The sequence below is a fragment of the Cheilinus undulatus genome, linkage group 16 (genome assembly GCF_018320785.1).
Source record: "Cheilinus undulatus linkage group 16, ASM1832078v1, whole genome shotgun sequence".
NCBI lineage: Eukaryota > Metazoa > Chordata > Actinopteri > Labriformes > Labridae > Cheilinus > Cheilinus undulatus.
This window is the reverse complement of record NC_054880.1, coordinates 10,277,635-10,291,346: the sequence shown is the minus strand read 5'-3', so window position 1 is coordinate 10,291,346 and position 13,712 is coordinate 10,277,635. Positions and strand designations below refer to the sequence as shown.

The 13,712-nt window shown below is 37.4% G+C and overlaps 1 protein-coding gene across 1 annotated transcript; it reads right to left on the bottom strand.

Annotated features, from left to right (window-relative positions):
- Positions 1 to 1,583: 1,583 nt before the first annotated feature.
- On the bottom strand, positions 1,584 to 13,588 carry LOC121523407 (major histocompatibility complex class I-related gene protein-like). The gene is made up of 8 exons (XM_041808298.1): positions 13,430 to 13,588; positions 10,532 to 10,798; positions 8,416 to 8,694; positions 7,537 to 7,830; positions 6,999 to 7,094; positions 3,936 to 3,953; positions 3,712 to 3,790; positions 1,584 to 3,380 (listed from the first exon to the last, which is right to left on the bottom strand). Exons 1-7 carry the CDS (start codon positions 13,485 to 13,487, stop codon positions 3,738 to 3,740), a joined length of 1,065 nt encoding a protein of 354 aa, XP_041664232.1. The 5' UTR covers positions 13,488 to 13,588; the 3' UTR covers positions 1,584 to 3,380; positions 3,712 to 3,737.
- Positions 13,589 to 13,712: the final 124 nt, after the last annotated feature.

The following is a 13,712-nucleotide window of genomic DNA, read 5'->3' as shown; positions in this document are numbered from 1 at the left end:
TGATGTTAGGACCCAAAAGCAGAAGCAGGAGAAGTTTTAACAATTTTATTGTGGGGATAACACTGGTGCAGGGAGGGGGGAATCCGTGAATCCAAAACAGTGAACTTAAATCTTCTTGAGAGCGAGCTGTGTTTGGGGCTGGCGAGAGGCAGGAGCGAGGCACTGGAAATAAAGGAGGAGAGGCACAGTTAGTCAAAATGTCAAAAAACATTCACAAGAGGTTACTCAGATTGATCACGAGTGAAAACTGTAGCAGAGCCGATGTACCACTGAGGGTGGACGATAACACATTGGCGTCAGAGAGAGCTTCTGCGGCCTACTTCAGGAGACGCTGATTGGAGATGCGCCGCAGGTGTGCCACTCAAAGCTCGCGGAGGAAGGGAGAGAGTGGCACAGCCAGGAGTAAAGTTGCCTTCACACACAGCTCACTGGAAACAGGAAGTCTTCACAAAATAAAACTCAAGGAGAGTTGATCACCACAAAATTAAGATTAAAAAAATAAACTCTATAATCTTAATAGTTAATGGAAAAATATTTGTAACACGTTCCTACAGAAAATGTAACATTCACACCAGTGGCGTCATGGTGTGTATAGGAGGTATACATCTGAACCATTTAAAATTAAACAAAAGTACACACACACACACACCTACACACCCACACACACACACACATATATATAGTGTATATATTCATAAAGAAAAGATAAAGATAGTCTCTTATTTAAAAGTGAAAAACAGCTAATTATAATTCACTTGATCCTTGTTTGAAACAATACATTTCATTAATGTGACAGAAATAAGCAGCAGTATTTTCAACTTGACCTGTAAATTGCTTTTTATACTGTTTTTATAATGTTGGTGTTATGTGACTGACAGTGCGTGTCCACTAATAAGACAGAGCCAAAACTTCAATCAACAGCCCGGGCTTTTATTAAGCTCCATCTATGAAATGACGCTGCCTTTATGTGGCAAAGTCAACATTTGACCAACCTTCACCTGTTTTCAAACTCAACTCAGAGACTAGAAAGACACCAGAGACTATCAATTGTTGAACTGATAGCAGAAAGAAGATTTACCTGTGGAAAAAAAGTCTTTATTTTCATCTTTTTGTCCACTGATGCTGCATCAACTTTACATTTCAGTCCTGCCTGGGAACTTTTACACTCTGGCTACCATGAGGGGATGATGGGAGAAAAGACTTTTATTCACAACAACTCAGGCTGATCCAAAATGTTTTAAAACACTTCCTAAATTGTTTAAAGAGTAAATAAGTATTATTAGCATTTTCAATACTAATTTTCAGTGTTCAGTGGAGTGATGATCCATTCTGATTGGTCCAAACGGCTCATAGCTGACATTTGCCCAAGTTCCTGATGGCCAGTCCGTCACTAGTCCTACCAGTTTATTTATGCTAAACAAATGATCTCTCAGGTTATCTGCATGTTTTAAATCACACATTTTCACACACAAGTCAATGAAAAACCACCAAAGTATCTTCTTCTCTATTCTACCAGCAAAACTTGTTGCTTTAAGTCAGAACTGCACTCTTTCAATCAATAAGAAATCACAAAAACACACAAAAACTTTTAGGGGCTTTAATCAACACAAAATTCAAATACAAAAATAAACCAAATCAAGGCCACTTTACTGAGAATTTAAACATTTCCAAACACAATCAATGATTTTCAGCAAAGATGTCACACTTGATTAGTTTACAGCTGAAAATAAAACACAAAATCTTCCTAAATAGTAGAAAAATATCTGCAGCAAGCTCTGATAGAAAATTTCACATCCCACAACCCTTTAAAGTCTCAGTGCAAATAAAAATGCATCAACACATCAGTTCAATTCATCCCTCTGAAGCCTTTAAACTGAAGGAAAACAGAGATATTAATGAAAGAAAGACAAAGGAGTCACAATTCATCATGAAAAAACAAACTCATTACAGTTCACTTGATCCTGCTTTCAACCAATACATTTCATGAATGTGACAGAAATAAGCAGAAATATTTACAACTTGAACTGGAAAACAAATGTGTGGAAGGTGTGTATTGTGTGAGTGTGACTCCAGTGATACAACAATGCCAAAACTTCATCAACAGCCCGGGCTTTTATTAAGCTCCATCTATGAAATGACTGCCTTTATATGGTAAAGTCATCAACATTAGACCAACCTTCAACTGTTTTCAAACTCAACTCAGACACTAGAAAGACGCCAAAGACTATCAACTGTTGAACTGACAGCAGAAAGAAGATTTACCAGTGGACAAAAGTCTCTTGATTTTCATCTGCCTGCTATTTTAACACCCAAAGGGCTCTCTAACTGAGGCCTGCCTTTACATTTCAAATGTCCGCTAACACCAGGCTAGAAAAAGAGACTGAGCCTTCAACTCTGATGGGCTTTTATTTGAAGACTGACGCTCTCATTGCTCATGTTGCTGTTATGTTTGATTGAATCAGAAATTTTCTGGAAGTTTCTTTTAGCCTTCATTTAGAGATGGAGTAGTAATCAGGCTCAAACCTCTGTCCAATGAATTAGAAACTATTGAAGAAGTCCTTCCAAAACTCACAGGAACCTGGAGTCAAACTGATTTCACATCAGAGGATCAATGGAGGACAGTTTATCAGTGGAGAAGACCACCATCTTCACTCACACTTGGCACCCTTTGGGGCTCCAAACACACAATTTAGGGAGTTAAATTCACAATTCATGTTTTTGAAGTTGATCTGTTGTGTTGCTCCATTTGGTCAAACAAGCAGAGAACCAAAGAACGACTTTCTCCACATCAAAAACCTCAAATATGCTGCTGGACAACAATCTGGACTCTTGATGTTCATATTAGAATAAAACAGGATGGTATGAGGAGAGATGAGAAAATGTGAAGGCATGTCTGTGCTGTGTGGTTATGTATGAATATTAACGTCTTTATTACAAACATTTATTTTAGCACAAAGTTCCTAACACCAGACGGATTTAACACACACTATGATGGATTTGTTTAAATCAACTCACACGTTTCTGTTATGAATGTTTAAAGAGCGCTGTGATGTGATCACAAATTCATCTAGTTTCACTTCTCTTTAGGTGACAACAAAAATCAGCACTAAACTATATTTTAGCATTTTTTCACTCTTTTTGTCACATGAGAAACCTATTTTTAATCCAAAACTATCAAATGTCAACCTTCATGTTTGAGATGATTTCTAATGAATTTGTCACCACATTTTCAAACTTGTTTTCTTTGTTTTTCAATCAATAAGAATCAAAAATCAAATTCTTCACTGATCAGTTTATGTCTTCAATGATGAAGAGCAAATGAAGCACCAGAGAAATTTCTAGATCTGCTCATTGCTTCAGTGCAAAATGTTTCCATAAACCTGCAGAAAAAAGACAGAGAAGAGAATCAAACAGAGAATTAAGAAAGAAAAACTCTATGAGAACTTTACTGAACAGTATTTATAAATCCACGTTAACACTGAGGTCTGAACTAACCAGGATTTGTTCATTTAAGTGCATTTATTTTAATCTTCTCTCTAAACTTTAAATACAAGTCTCACTTTTCTGTATAATACCAATAAAAGTCAAAGATTTTCTGTCAGATTGAATGTGTCAATAATAAAGGAAGATTCTCAGGAGGTTTCTTTGGACTCCGTTTTTAAAATCAGCAATAAAATCAGCTCAATTCTAGACTGAAATAAAGAAACTTACTGAGTTCAGGCTGGTGTCTTTGTCTTTTAGGATGATGGATTGGGAAGCATGCTTTGTTCCACACCAGAGTCGCTGGCGGCTGTAAGGTCAGAAGAACAACGTTAGCATGGATCAAACTCTGAGCTGAGACTGTCGTTTACAACAGAGAACTCTCCAGAAACCCTTCTCATCAACACAATTCATTTCAGCTCTGATTAAACACAATAAAATCAGGATCTACTTACGAGATGGAGGGCGTTTGGCTGAAACGGAAATTAGAGAAAAACATTATTGATGGAACATTTGACATTTCTTGCCTGTGTCACTGATTTCCTGTTATGATCCGCTCATCTACCTGATCAAACATCAATAAAACATTTTTCTTTAGTTTAGATTTGACACGCTTTCTTTCTCCACTCCCTGTCATCATCCTGCTGCAGCGCTAACACACCCACAAAGTTTGGCAGCTGAGTCGACTTTCTGCTTGTCACCATGAAACAACAGGTCGTTTCCACTGTGAGGGTCAGTTTGGTACAGTATGGTACAAGTTTATTAGTGTTTCCTTCAACAAAAGATGGAAAGGGTCCCAAATAACAGACCCCTCTCTTGGTGCCAAGCTCACCTATCTGTCCCACAAAGGTGGAGCTACACACAACAATAGAGGGTTTACACTGACGTCACTTTCAGCGCCACACGACTGCTCAGCCGTGGAGAAAAAACATATCTGTCTGCTCTGAGAGGAGTGGGTGAAAACAGGGGAAAAAACACTCATATCCACTTAAATCAGGAATATTTGGACCTAACAGAGATCCATACTGTTTCCTGGACCGTGGATATTTATATGTGGCCACAAATCAGGTTTCCTGACGTTTATGTGGACCTGATTTGAAAAACACCATCAGAGCCTGAAGACACACATTAACCCGGTTCATCAGTGATGGATGTGAAACTGAATTCATGTCAAAGTTTTGTTCATGTGAAGCTTTAGATCAGTTGTTTCTCTGTATTTCAGGGATTTATTCACTTATTTTCACTTTAGCTAACCTGTGAAAAGATCGCTCTGTGGTTGTTAAATCTGTTTGTGAAACTTAATCTGGTTTGATTATAACACCAGATAAACCTTAAGTTTAGTTTTAATGGGACAAATTCACACAGTATGGCTCTCAACTTTTAGATTATAGCGTGTAAAGTGCTATAGTGTAGTGTATTCACAGAAATAACATCAGAGTTTAACCAAATAGGAATGACATGAATTTACAAACTCTGCTTTATTTAATCTGGGATGAATACTGATGGATTGGAAAGTATTTTTAGTCTCTCCCTATAAAACCAGCCGTGTTAATCTGACATCACAGGACTTCATGTACAGCTATAAAACATAATCCACTGTCATTAGACGCCTTGTCACCTTAGATATTTGACCATCTGGTTGATCTGCTGAAATTTAAGGTCTTCATTTTCCTTTGAGGTCAGAGGAAGGAGAATAGAGTTGAGTTCAGATTATATTCATCACTAACTAAATGTTTGTGTTATCTACTGGAACAGCCCAGATTCATCTTGTGGTTTTATTAATGACCCTGTAAAGTGAAATCCAAAGTTTTTGTCTGTACACACTACAAATGTTGGAATATGATTACTGTAAACATGTGAAAACACTGAGATCTACATGTGACTGAATTCTTAATTTTGACTGTTACAAAGTTTTTCACCTCTGTCCTGGCTGGGTTTCATGTGGGGCTCATGATGTCACGAGTAATGGTTGTTTTTGTTCATTGTGAGGTAAATTTGCCAAATCTATCAGCCACAGTGGTCTAAGGATCATTTTAAGCACAGGTGTCAAACTTAAGGCCTGGGAGCGAAATCTGGCCCACAAGATAATCTCATATTACTGTTATAACTGGCCCATCAGTTTGAGGTTTGCAGATTTCCTCAAGTATAAAAATGTAACTTTATCCTTGATGATTTAAAATATCCTTAAGTCACAATAAGAAGTCAGGAATGTGGGAAGATAATTTAATTTGTGTTTTAATTTCACATTTTCAATTTAGTATCTCACAATTAGGACTCAAACTTAGGATTTTGACTTTTAATTTCATACTTTCAGCATTTCAACTCATAATTTTGACATCTCATTTAATACTTTGAGCTTTAAGATTCATAATTCTAATTTTAAAGTGATATTTGACCCTTTTAACCAATTATTTTGTATTTTATCTCATATTTTCAACTCCAAACTTTGACCTCATAATCCCATAGTGTGACATTTTAGACTCACAATTTAAAATTTGTAATCATATTTTGACTTTTAATTTCATGATTACAAATTTTATTTCATATTTTGACCTTTAAAACTCATGATTTTGACTTCTTTCAAATATATTTGCTATTAAAAAAACATTATTTTTCCATTTTAATATCATGTTCTGACCTTTTTGAACTAATAAATTGACTTTTCTCAGATTGTGAGCCTTTAAACTTATCTTTTTAACGTTTTTAATGTCAGAATCATTTATCAGCAGTGCTGAAACCTGGGTGATAGTTTATGGTTACAAAGGTGACCCTGTTAGGCCCTCAGGTTAATCCTGAATCCAGTATCCGGCCCCTGCTGTGGCTGAGTTTGATTTAAAGCATCATAACAGAGATTTGAGCCAGTAAACTGACCTTTTATCTTCTTTGGCACAGAGCCAGGCAGCTGTGCTCTGATCATCAGGTCAACATTCAGATTGTAACATTTCTTAAATCTGAGAGGATCGTATTTCTCCTGAGTGGGCGTGGCTTCAGCTCATTCAACAGACACGCCCACACCATCCTGGAGCAGATTTTACTGCCTCATTATTCAAGATTTTGAAGCTTAATTTCATAAACTTAGAGATGTTTTAATACATCATACAAAAAAACCTAAATACAGATTCATTTTCACTTTAGAGAGTCTTTAATGTACGGTTACGACTCCAAACATTTCTATAAATATATTCCATCAGCTGAGGGTCTGGACTGACCGCGGTTCACATATTTAAGATGGAGTTATTAAAAAGACAGCACTGTTCAGCTGAAATAAAGCTGTTTACTGATAACTCCCCACTGATTTGTCACGAGCCTGAACTTTCTGCTGCTCCCACCAAGTGAGGATACGAGTGTCTGTGGAAACACAAACTATTCTGAGCTGTATTGTACCAAAACAAACCAAACTGTACTCAATCAAACTGAGATTAAATTTGCTTCTCTTTAACATCCTGAAAAAGAAACCAACTCAAAGTCTTAAATTTAATCACTTTAAAAACAAACAGGATAAAGTTTGTGTCTCTTACGTGCTCTCTTCTTGTAAATCATGTATCCTAGGCCGGCGAGGGCGAGAACGAGAAGAACACCCACAGCGATGCCAATGCCGATGATTGTGCGATCCACTGTTGATCAGAAATCAATAAACCACAGTTACAACCTGTGACGATGAAGCAGGTTAGAGGAGGAGAACATCTGCAGACCATCATCCTGGAAATAAACTCTGTTTGTCCTGATGATGTGAATTTTCATCCTGACGTGTCTGTAAATAAAACCTCCATCTATGTTTGAGCTCATTTTCTAGTCCTGTTGTCTCGCTTTATCTCAACGCTGCTTTCTTGAAAACATGTTGATGTTTAGCACCATGAGAGCTTTGACAAACATATTCACACTTATTTTTCAATCAGTACAAAGAAAAGAAAACTGATTATAAACAATTCTCCAAAAAATTAAACTCTTTTTTAAAAACACATCAAATCTGAAAAGTTTGAGAGATTAAACTTCTCATCCAGCACACGACTGTTACAGTAAAATTCCCTCTTTCATCACGTCTGATCCAGGTCTTACCGTGGTTGGTTTTGATCTCTCTTTTCTCCAGTCTGGTGACGATGTCCTCCTTCACACCAGACAGCTGAAACACACAATCGTACTTCTCCCAGTCTCTAGAGGGAAGTTCCAGGTCGGCACTCATCTGGAAGGATCCGTCGGGGTTGGGGAGGATCTCCCCAACGTCCACGTTCTCCTGAAGCTCCTCTCCATCTTTCCTCCAGAACATCACGGCTCTGTTGGGGTAGAAACCTGTAGCGTGGCAGGTGATCCGAGAGGAGGGAGACTTCTGGAGGAGAGACACTGTGGGGAGGTCTGGAGAGCACACAGAAAGACCGTTTAGACCTTCTCTCATTTAACATTATTGTGGAGCTTTATGTCTTTATTTGGATAGGACAGAGGATAGAGGACAAAATCAGGGAGAGAGAGAGACGGACCCAACTGTTTAGACTTTCTTCATCATTATTTACTCTTATTTACTATCACTATTCCTGTTTGATGTCATGGATTTAAACGCCTCAGTAACACAAAGACTACATAGAGAGTATAGATGTCATTCTAATAAACATCATTAAATTAATATCTCTGAATAAAGAAAAGAGGAGGGAGCAGAGGGGACAAAGACACAAGTAGAGAAATGAGGGAGGCTGAGTTATATTGGAAAGGTGGAAGAGAACAGAGAAATATAACAATAAAAAAGAGAAAATGTTGAAAAAGTCAGATATGCAGCAGAGAGAAAGAGAGAGAAAATGTAGGAATAAGTGAGGGGAAGCAGAGAGATGAAGAGAGAGCATGAAAGAAGAGAAATGTGTGAAATATTTACTGTGATGTCAGAGGATTAAAAAATAAGGGAAATGTGTGAACACTGTCAAAATAAAACTACATCAGGTCATCTGATACCTGTTCTCATCAGAGAGCTCTTTCCATAGTCCACATACTTCTTCAGCCAGTCAGGGCACTCCTTGGAGAGGTAGTTCTTTAGATAATCTAAATCAGCTTTGTTTTGATCCCACTTGTGTTTGGTGATGACAGCCTGAGGTCTAGGAGCGACCCATGTCATTGTCTTCATGTCATATACCACAAAGTCTTCTCCATCATAGCCATACTGTCTGTATCCATTGATCTCTCCAGTCTCATCGTCCCACTCACAGCCATACATATACTGAACAATGTGGACACCTGAGAGAGAGAGAGAGAGAGAGAGGTCAGTGAAGCAGAGTGAGGTCACAGCTCAGTCTTCATGATCAGCTGATTTCACATCTTCACCACAGAGACACACTGATCCACACACACCAACACAGAGCATCTACACCTCCTGCTGTGATTGGCTGGATGGAAGACGCTCACAGCCAATCATCACGTGGACGGAGAGGACGGCTCAGAGAGAGAGAGAGAGAGAGATCCTAACACAGTTCAATACTCTTCTTTCTCAAACACAAACACTGAGTTTCCATGGCGACCATCAGATTAAACTGATCCCGGACTGAACATCCACTCTCTGTGGATCAGTCCAACATTTCCCTCGTCCTGGGACAAACTCCACACCCCACTGTCCTGAGCTGATCTACAAGTTTCCACTGAAGGAGAGTCTGGGTCCAGGATCAGTGTGTAGACTGGTGCTGCTCGGCCCTCACAGTGTTCAGCAGTGTGTTACTGCAGCTGCTCACAATAAGGCACAGACCAGCACTACCATTATGGAGACTGGGAGGACGTCTGCGTCCTGATTGCTTCATCCATCTGTCAATCATTCAACACCAACAACAGCTGTTTCCTGCTGCAGATGTTTGTTTGATGCTGCCTGAGAGGACGGACCAACACTCAGGTCAGAACAGTGGAGATAATCTCATCTAATCTGGACTAAGACTTTTTATTAAGAGCTCACACTAAAGATTCTTTCATTAGACAATTATTTGGATTTATTCATCAAACATTTGATTATTTTAAAAGGTCAACAAAGACTGGGGTGAACTTTTTCATTGTTACATGAGAACACTGAGCTGGATTTAATCTACAATCATAGAAAACAGATTATTAATTCTGTCACACAAACACTGGTAAAGTTCAATTAATCTACTGTAATCTAGATTTAATCTATTCATGTATATTATGGAATGGACGCTGGAAATCAGTACAGTTGACTTCATCTTATCAAATATGTTTTCTGCTCAATATTTACAGCTCAAACTCCTCCTGTCTGTCATTATTGATTATGTTCTGGCTCTAGTTTTATCAATCATGACATGGTTTCATCTGTTCAAAGTCAAACCGCTCCATAACAACGTCTCATGAACTCATTCAATCTTTAAACTGCTTCTTTTTCTGCCTAACACACAACAGTCTGTCATTATTTTACATCCTGACTGTGACATAGACACACAGTGGTGGACTTCATCTAGTCTAATCTAATCTGCACTTGTTCTTCTCATAGATTTGATCACTTCTATTTTATATTGATTATGGACACAGTCAGGTCAGTACAGTAGAGTCGTGCTCTTCAACTCTTTAAACGTCTCATCTCAATGTGACATTTATCATGTCGTCCTGTCACTCAGCTTCATCAAAACATGCTGCTCCTCCTCTCATGTGAGGACCCAGCACAAGCAGCCTGTGTCCCATTCAGGGTCCTGCTCCTCACTTTGACAAACCAGGCAGTAATGTTGCTCTATCAGCTGTGTGTTGTTTAAGCTGCTGTGATCATCAGCTTTTCTAAAGGACAGGAAATATGGACCAGCCTCACTGTGGACACTTCACTCCACTTATTCTCATGTCATCTAGTGGAGATCAAGTCTTCACAATCTCTGGGGATTATTATGGGATGGACACAAACACTCAATCAGAGCAGTACAGCAGCATCCAGGAGTCTGAGTCTCTCTCATGTTTCTGTTCAGTCCCACTGTTTGTTTCAGAGAAAAGACTTCATCAGACTGATTCAAGCATGGGGAGAAAACACACTCCTGACTCTGAGAGTTCAAATGTGTTTACACTCAAATAAAACTAAAGACAAACACAAACTCACCTCCAGTTTGGTTGAAGCGCTGCTTTAAGATGTCAATGTTGGCTTTGAAGGCCTGCTGGGTACCCTGACACTTCACAGTCTCCCCCTCCCAGTAGTCTGCTTTGCTTTCTGTGATTTTGTTCATCCAGTCCTGTTTGGGTACATCTTTCTTGATGTTGCTGTCATAGTACTCCACCTGAAGATCATCCACCATGCCAACAATCACAAACTCTGGGAAGTTTGGGACTCCAGACGATGCCGTGTAGAAATACTGCAGAGAGTGAGTCACTGTAAGAAGAAAATGTTTTCATCAGTTCAGTTTTTATTTCACACTTTTATTCATCATTGAAAAATAATATTATCCAGCAGATTTAAATAACATTCAACACAATCTAATAATCTCTTCACACTCATTAAATACTGAAATTCATTCATAGATTAAAAAAGCTGATCTCTAAACTCTTGAATATTTCTGATAAATGTCTCTACGATATATTATCTCTTTATAGTCTCACTTTCTCCTTATTTGATATTTGAAAACCTCAGACCAAAATATACCTGATGAATGATTCAATCTCATTTCTACATTCAACAGACCACATTTTTCTCTGTAATCATAGAACATCTATTAATATATCACAGTAGCTAAAACATCAATGATCAGATCAGTAACCACCCATCAGTTTGATTTCTTTAAAGCTTTTTCACAAAACTTTGAATTCATCTTATTTGGTTCAAATGTGGGTTGTTTTCACTGTTATCATCTTTAACTCAAATAATGACTCATTATATTTTTATACTGATTTTTTACTGAAGTTTCCTTATTTTAATGGTAATAATAATTTTTGTGATGTTTAAATCTGATAGGAATCAAAACAATCACAGAAACATGAGAAAGGACAGTCAGATATTTGTGAAATATTTACATTTCTAATGTGCTGATTCTGAACATTTTCTACAACTATTGTTGATATATTGAACTAAAACTAAACAGATTATTTTAAATAAACTCTATCATCCTTTGTTAAATTCAACAGTATAAAAATAGATCCCCTAAATCAGTGGTTCTCAACTGGTCAGGCATCAGGACCCACCACCAGCTCCTTCAGAGAAATCATGACACTAATATTTTTTAATTTCCAACCACTTGAATTTATGAGATGAAAAACATTGTTCAGTTATGTTTTTTTCCATGTGGGGTCTAAACTGCAAAGAGACAGGAAAAAACAAACATGTTTAAGAATCTCTTCATTACAGTGGGACGTTTACGCATACATCTTATTTTACTCCATTTTCCTGAGACAGCATGGAAATCTGGGACATTTTTGAGGAATTTTCCACTTATCTTGAGAAAAAAAAACAGCTTTGTTTAAAGAAAATGAGATGAATAAGAGGAAATCTTGAGACAAATACTGAAATTTACTCATCATTGTAGAAAACTTTAAAAATACAAGTCTGAATTTACTGTGTGTCCACTTAGGGCTCCTGTCCTTTGATTTTTTGACACATTTTTTTTTTTATTGTTATACGATCACGACACACTGGAAAGAGATCTGTGAGCCACTTTTAGGTCCTGACTAGGGCTGCATGATTTAGGAAATTTTATCTAATTTGAATCATTCTTAGTTCCTCATCCTATGTATCTCTTCAACAAATGCTATCAATAAATTGTTGAATGTTATAAGAAACACAATATTCAATCAAGTAAACTAGAGCTGAATGTTTATGATGTCTCATTGTGATTATTTTAAATCCTACTGAAAATTTAAAATAAATTGTTGTATTAAAGGAATCATTATTTTTAAGTAATTCTCATTTTCTTTGACGAAAAAAAAACTACAAAAACAAAGCAAGCAGGATTTTTTGCAAACTATTCTGTAAAAACTGACACTTAGATGTTTGAAAGAAGTGTTCAGCATAAAATCTCAGCAGCAATTTAAAAAACAATATCAAACTGGTATTGTGATACAAATTTCAGGTTAAGAAATATTGCACCTTCTGTGGTTTTAAAATTGCAGGATATATTGTGATCTAATCTGACTTTAAATTAATTACCCAGCCCTAGTCCTGACCCACCAGTTGAGAACCACAGCGATAAACAATAAAAGTTTAAAGAGAGGAAACCTCTGCTGGTGTTTCTAAAATGTTCAAGAATAAATCTACCCCTGTTAATAAAACACTCAAACATTAGAGCTTTATCAATCCTGAAGTTTCGAGGCTGGTGTCAAAGTTTATCCTTTCAGACATTCAAACATTTTATTTTGGTGACTAAAATCCAAACTGAGCGCTGACACTTCCGCCCAGTAATAAACTCGTGACTGCCCTCTGCTGGACAAACTGGAATCAACACAGCGCTTCTCAATCATTTTACACATCATTTACTGCGTCCTGTTACAAATCCAACAACATCAATGCAGACACCAAAATCTCCTCACAAAGCTGATGTCAGCAGATCTATCTGTGTAGATCTACTAAACGCTCTGATGTTTGACATCAATCACATTTAATAGCTGCTGTGTGATGAGATCTGACCAAACCAAAACACAAACATTCACAAAGATCAGGATTATCTGGACAACACGGTTCAACTTGACTTTTTAAAAACAGAACAATGTTTGTGCAGATATTTGAGTTTAAAACAAGATGAAATTTAATGACTGTGAATGTTTATTAACATTAGAGACAAAATCGAAACTAAATAACGATCATGATCAAAATCAATAAACTAACAACATTTTTATATGAATCTCTTATCTCTTTATATTAATGTTGACTTTGAACAATTCAACAATCTTGTCAAAGTCAAAGTCCTGAAACTACACATCAAATGATTTTAAATGAAGCTCAAATGTTCCGTTTACAAAGACATGAAACATTTCTGTCTCTACGATAAATGGACTTGATTGAATGTGAACTCACCTGCCGTCGTGTCATGTAGGAATAATCCCAGGAGAGTCAAAAACATCACAGTCTTCATTGTGACCCGAGGATTCTTCAACTTTGAACAACTTACAATCTTTAAGTTTGTTTCTAAACTCAGTCACACGTCGTATGCTTCCTCTTCGAGCTCAAACGCTGAAATGAGGAGAAGAAAGAGAGGAGGCGCTGACTTCAACCTCTGTCCTCGATGGTCTAACCCAATAGGAATTTAGCCTGAGCATCAACGTCAACGTATCTGGGTAGAACTGACTGAAACAGGTTT

Excerpts from the sequence above, each read along its gene's own strand:
- LOC121523407 (XM_041808298.1), bottom strand. The coding sequence starts at position 13,487 with ATGAAGACTGTGATGTTTTTGACTCTCCTGGGATTATTCCTACATGAC. Across the intron at positions 10,799-13,429 it reads CCTACATGACACGACGGCAG|TGACTCACTCTCTGCAGTAT; the intron begins GTGAGTTCACAT and ends TTCTTCTTACAG. Across the intron at positions 8,695-10,531 it reads GCGCTTCAACCAAACTGGAG|GTGTCCACATTGTTCAGTAT; the intron begins GTGAGTTTGTGT and ends TCTCTCTCTCAG.